The sequence below is a fragment of the Lipotes vexillifer genome, unplaced genomic scaffold (genome assembly GCF_000442215.2).
Source record: "Lipotes vexillifer unplaced genomic scaffold, Lipotes_vexillifer_v1.1 scaffold53, whole genome shotgun sequence".
Classification (NCBI taxonomy): Eukaryota; Metazoa; Chordata; class Mammalia; order Artiodactyla; family Lipotidae; genus Lipotes; species Lipotes vexillifer.
The window spans coordinates 4601327-4607590 of record NW_006791814.1 but is presented as its reverse complement, the minus strand read 5'-3'; the positions used below and the strand labels follow the sequence as shown (position 1 = coordinate 4607590).

At 50.7% G+C, this 6264-nt stretch overlaps 1 protein-coding gene across 1 annotated transcript in view; it reads right to left on the bottom strand.

The window, feature by feature from the left end:
- Nucleotides 1-2983: 2983 nt before the first annotated feature.
- SYS1 (SYS1 golgi trafficking protein) overlaps nt 2984-6264 on the bottom strand; it is a 3412-nt gene continuing 131 nt past the window's right edge. The window contains exons 2-4 of the mRNA XM_007464789.1: nt 6106-6255; nt 4695-4762; nt 2984-3542 (exon numbers count right to left, since the gene is read on the bottom strand). Coding sequence (XP_007464851.1) covers nt 3302-3542; nt 4695-4762; nt 6106-6255 — 459 coding nt within the window. The 3' untranslated portion in view covers nt 2984-3301. The remainder of the gene's footprint in view (nt 3543-4694; nt 4763-6105; nt 6256-6264) is intronic.

The following is a 6264-nucleotide window of genomic DNA, read 5'->3' as shown; positions in this document are numbered from 1 at the left end:
TTGGGCCCCTAGAATTCTCCCTGGCTTGGCCAGGTAGGCAGGTCAGGGATTAAAACTCTCAGCTCCCTCTACTCCCCTTGTTTCAATGTTGTTCCACCATCCTTTGCTACTTTCCTACAGAAAACCTCAAGCACGCAGTAGCTCTTAATTCCCGCTCCACAAAGAACCTCTCTTGTGCCCAGAACTGGCCTCTCCTTCCCCTGCCCCTGAGGCTGTAGTCCCTGGGTTACAGGCTGACTGCCCCCGGGGACTGCGAGAAGGAAGCTACCCTGATCTGGGAGTTGTTGAACAGAGTCTAAGACTCTGCTTCCAGGGGAACCTAACCTGTTTGAGCTGTGCCTCACAAAAGACACACAGGGACCTGGAGCTTCCCGCCTCACTGGTGCCTGCTGGCTGCCATTCCGGCCCCCATTTGGCTCTGATCTGGACAGGCCTGCCTAGAACTAGGGGTTAGAGGCACCCTCTGAGCTAGACATCCCTTTCTCCTTTCCCATCCTTCTTGCGGGTTATAAACTATTCTGAGCACCAGCTATGCACTAGTCTCCACTTGTCTCTCCAAATGGTAGTGGACGGGATGGGGCGAGGCGGGGGGGATGTCTAGACGTCAGACCCCTAGAAAGTCAAGAGCTACACCAACTCAGTGGTAGGGTGGTGGTAACTTTCGGATCTAGGTACTTTCCTTTATCCTTTGGAAATAAAAATATTTCCAACATTCCTACGTTCACTTGGAAATCTGTGGCCATATTTAATGTACTACCTATCAGTTTTTCTTGGAAAGCAAGTAATATTTACACAGTTTACATCCTTAGTATTTAAAACGATACAGTAGGATGAGAACTTAACTATTAATCTCTTCAGAATGAGTTTATTTTTATTTATTTATTTATTTTTTTCGGTACGCGGGCCTCTCACTGTTGTGGCCTCTCCCGTTGCCGAGCACAGGCTCCGGACGCGCAGGCTCAGCGGCCATGGCTCACGGGCCCAGCCGCTCCGCGGCATGTGGGATCTTCCCGGACCGGGGCACGAACCCGTGTCCCCTGCATCGGCAGGCGGACTCTCAACCACTGTGCCACCAGGGAAGCCCCCAGAATGAGTTTACTAATGTCACTACCGGAACCCAAATCCTGGCTCTGCCAGCTCCTAACATGTAACCTTGGACAAGTTCCTTACAGTTTCCTCATCTGTAAGATACAGATGATGCTATTTCCTACTTCAGAGGGTTGTTGTGAAGATTAAGTGAGCAAGGAGATGCAGAGCACTTAGTCTGCTGCTGGCCATCTCTTTATGAAGCACTCAATGGATGTTATTTATTACTTCCATTGCCCAGTCCTCTCTGGAACTTGCCTCTAGACACTGCTTTGTCACTTTAGAATTCATAAAAATCTCAGGAAACTCACATATTTTTGACCCCCAACTGTCATTCAGCTTAGTCATGATATTATTAAAAAACACAAAAAAACCCACCTTGGCTCCCCCGACCTTTGGCAGTTTTCATAAATCCAACTGACACTCAAGGGGCAGAGATCTGTCATCGAAGATGTGCAGGACAGCACCAGCCTCTGTGGGAAACTCCCAAAGAGTTGTGCCAACACAGCTGGAGCCACCACCACCAGAGCTGGCCACAGGAGCCTGCAGCCACATGATGTGAGTGCTCTGAGGCTGGCCTCAAAATAAAGTTAGTCACCTGCCTTTAGAGTCTGGGGGGAAATCCATCCACCCAGGGGAAGCCATTTCAGCTGGTCATACCTCCTGGACCCCGCAGCTAGGATTAGAATCCCATTAACAACCTGCTTCCTCCCAGCTTGGCTAGAGTGCCCTGAGTTACTGAGGTGCCTCACCTGGGCATTTTCCCAGCCTCTGCCCAGGCATGTTCACTCTTAAACCTTCATCCTGTCGGCCTCAACTTCCTATTCTGCAGGGCTGTGAGTCAGGAGGCTAGAAAGGCTTCCTGAGGAGATGGCAAAAGTCTCCAACTGTGTAGCCCTAACACTGAAAGCTGAGTACTGACAGCTCTCTCAGGCAGGCTCTGGAGGACCCAAAGGGGAGCAGCAGTGGTTTCCAGGCAGAAATGGGTCTAGACCAGTGCATTCCACTGGGCATGTTCAGAAGTCACTGGCAAATGGGAAAGGTACCCTGAGAGTCATGGCAGTTCACCCAAGGCGTGGCGGAGAAGGCTGCAGGCGGGGGTGGGACACAGGTGTCCCCGGCACTTAGTGTTTTAACCAGTTGGAGGAATACTCGGGCTCAGGAAAAAAAGAAGGTGGCCTAATCATTCTTTATAGCTCCCGAGCACAGCATTACAAAATAAGCACAGGCAGAACCATGGAAAAACTATATTTATGTTCACAGGAAGGGCAGCTGTATGCCCCTCACAGAGGACACTCCACCCCAAAGAAAAATCTTAGTAGCAAATTCCTATCTCCCTCGGCACTATCAAGTGCACCTCAAGCTGGAAGGCTGGGCTTCCTGTGTCTGGGCGCCCACTGTACCCTTCCCACTGTGTAATTCCAAACAAGGAAGGAAAAGGGAACCATTGCCAGAATGGAGGTCCGTGGGAGCTGGGATGCCCGGTCATTCCTAGAGAACAGGCAGTGACTCTAGTTCGAGGGTTTGATGGGGAGCGACGCTAAGATTCTTCTCTGGGTCCTATGGCCTGCTATGTTGAAAGCTGGCAGCAGGGTGGAGGCCCAGTAGAGAGAACCGGAAGAAAGTCAGTCACGGGTTCACTGGTGTACACACACGTGTGTAGCAGGACACAGGTTGTGCGTTTTCTTTCTGCTTGATGCCTCCACCTGCCATCCTCTCACTGACAGTAGCCTGCTACTTTGCGCCTACATCTTTCTGTGGCTCTGGATCCAGAAACCAAGTGTTGCTCCAAACAGAATAGCTGCAGTTCAGCAGCATGGCAAAGCTAACAGCTGTCCCAGGGAGGTGAGACAGATGGCTAGAAGAGTGGTTCGCTGTGATCAGATATCCTTGATTATTTTTTTTTCCTTTTTAAAATAACAGGCTGGCGACAGGTATGGTGGCTCAAGAGTGACATGGTTCTGATTCTGTTATTACCCTGAAAGAGGTCCCCCTTGCCGACCTCCCAGATACCAAGGCTTCAGTGGACAGAGGCCGTTCTTGCAGCTGTGATCCTGCCTGCTACCTGCCTCCTTGACGGGGCCTCATCTCTCTCCCACACCAACAGAGACTTCACATTTCCCGGGTTCCTCTCAGGCCTGGGCTGGACCTCATCTGGACAGTCGGAGCAGCCCAAGGTGTCAAGTGCCCAGCTGGGTGTCCAAAGGACCTGACTCTAGACACTGGACTTCGGGGCTGAGTTGAGGGGGATCTCCTTGAGCTCCGACCGCATGCACAGGTACTCCCCGATGACAGCCATGAGTGCAATGCACACGGCCTGGACCAGCCACCAGGTCAGCGCCGAGGGGAAACGGGAGCTGTAGAACCAGCAGCCCAGGAGGTGAAAGAAATGGACAGTTACAGTGAAGTCCAGACACTGCTTCCCTCGCCGGATGAAGTGCAGCAAGCCCAGGGCGCTGTGGGGAGAGGACGGCAGCGAGTTGTCACTGGGTTGTCCTGGCCTTAGGTTAGGTTACCTGGGGGAGCAGGGACAACTAGGATGACAGCAGAGTGGTCAGAAGCAAGCAAGAGAAGTGGGAGGCAGGGGTCACATTATCAGATGCCCAGAGGAACCGGGCAGGTGATGCTGAGAGTGGATCAGGCTGGGGAGAAGGAAAAAGTACGAGCTTGATGATCAGTGCAGCTGCCACTCAAAGGGATCCCAGAGATTGGTGGGGGCTGTGGCAGCATGAAGCATACAGTTTCATCTAAAGTGGGGCCTGCAGCTAGGCAAGTCACCATGCTAGAATGCTGGCCTGGAATCAATCGATCATCCCATTTTTTAACAGAAGCCAAAAATCTGTATTTTTAACATAAAATATCCTGATTTTTAACTAAGTGAAAAAAGTCTTAAACACCCTGCATGGGTTGACAACTGTGTAAGCCAAACAGAACATATCTGGGAGCCAAATTCAGGTCAAAGTCACCCCACCAGTTTTCAACTTCCAGTGTAAGGTCAAGAACAGTAATGTGAAAGGCATCGTTCGAAGCACCTCCTGTGAATTAACTCACGTAACCCTTACCACTATGAGGTGGGTAATATTATTAGCCTGATTTTACTGATGAGGAAACTGGGGCTTAGACAGATTAACTTGTCCACAGTCACTAGACTAGTGGTGAAGCTGAGAGTCAAAGCCAAGTGAGTCGGCTTCCAGAGCCTAAGCTCTTAATCACTTCCCTAAACCACCTCTCAGTCAAAGCCATCAGGATACAGGTGAGGACCCAAGGCCTAGAGAGAAGGGAAGGAACTTGGCCAATGGCACATGGGCCCAGAATAGACTGACTCCCAGTGCAATCTTTTCCTCATCTGATTCCACATCACGGAAGTGATCTGAGATGAAAGCTGTCCCAAGGCAGCATGCACAGAATGACACAAGAGCTTTCCAGCTAAGTCAAAACAGCGATCAAAGAAACCCTATAGTGGAGCCAGTCCCAGAACTGGCCTCTGCCACCCATTTTAGTCCACCACTGCCCAGGAACAAGTGCCAGCCTGTTTCATGTCCGAATTTAGGAAGTTAGTTCCAGTGCTAAGACCCCAAAAGCTGGATAGCAAAACTGGTGATACTCACCAGGTGAGGGCGTTGAGGACGAAGGACATCGTGGAGAGCCGGCCTGGAGAGGTGGAAAAACCCAGGATCTGAGGGGGAATCACAAATGGAAATATGCTGGAGAAGTGACCTGGCAGAGCCCCAGGCTCCACGACCCCAGCAGCCCCGCTCAGGAACAAACATCATTCCAGGACCACAGAAGCCAACAGGCCTCTTCATCTGTATGGCAACCTACTTCCACCAAGCTGCTTTTACAGACATCCACCACTGTATCTCACCTGACCCCTCACAGCAGCCGGGAAGGGATCATTATCCTATTTTTACAAAGGAGGAATAAAAATTCAAAGAAGTTAAGTCACTTGCCCAAAGTGACAGGGTAAATAAACAGCAAAAGAGTTAGAACGGGGTTCAGCAAGGCTCCTAAGAAGGTACTACTAGGCACCTGGTGGGTGAGTGACCTCCACCACTGTCCATATACGGTACTATCCAATACCAAACATCTGCACACTTTCAGTTTTCAAAGGCCTTAACATTCATTATCTCATATCATCCTCACAACAACCTCATAAAGTTGTTGTTGTTGTTACTGTTACCTCTTTTTGGATAATAACTTGCTTATTATTAACTTTTTTTGGATAATAACTTGCCCAAGGGCTACATAGAGAATAAGCAGCAGGAGGAAAGATTCCATCCCAGATCCCCTGGCTACAAGAACTGTGCTTATTACCATACACCACAGCTGCCTCTCTGAAGCAAAACACCGCTCCACCCTCCCATTACACTTTATAAGGCACTTTCTTACTCCTAGGCCCCTCTGGCCCTCATAACATTTTGCTGAGGATTATTCTATTCCAGAAGAGGAAACAGGCTCAGAAAGATAAAGCAACTTGCCCCAAATCCCACAGCTGGTATGTTTCAGCCTACATTGGACACTAAGCATTTCTGAATCCAAAGCCAGGCTCTTTGTACTGCAGTCTACGACCTCTATGCCAGCGGTCTCATGATTTTGCAGACAGGAAAACTGAGGTTCAGAGAGATGACAACACTCGCCCCAGGTCACACAGCTAGTGCATGGAACTTAGAGACCTGACTCCGAAGTCCAGGAAGTTCCCATTATACTCCGTGAATGCTCTTTTATCCATCTCCCGTCCCCAATTTGGCACCCGAGAATCTGGGGCTCAGAGAAGTGAAGTCACTTTTTCAGGGTCAGAAAGGAGATGTATCAGGTTGCCTGGAACGCAGGCCCCTTCCTTTGTACTAATCTGCCTCCCTGTCATTCCATTTTATGGATAGGGCAGCCAAGGCTCAGAAAAGTGATATCCTTTTCCCAGGGCCACAAAGCGAGAAGGTGACCCAGCCAGGTCTAGAGCCCAGTAGTGTCAGACCACCCGGTGAGGCCGAGACGCCGCCCGCGCCGGCCCGGGGACCATACCTCGGCGTCGAACATCTGGTCCAGCGAGGGGCTGCTGCGCACCAGCCCGTCCACCAGCGCCAACCACAGGCCCAGCGAGCCGTAATACACGGTCTGCATGAGGACGATCTGCGACAGGATCAGCAACGGGTCCCACACGTAGCTGCGGAACTGGCCCGC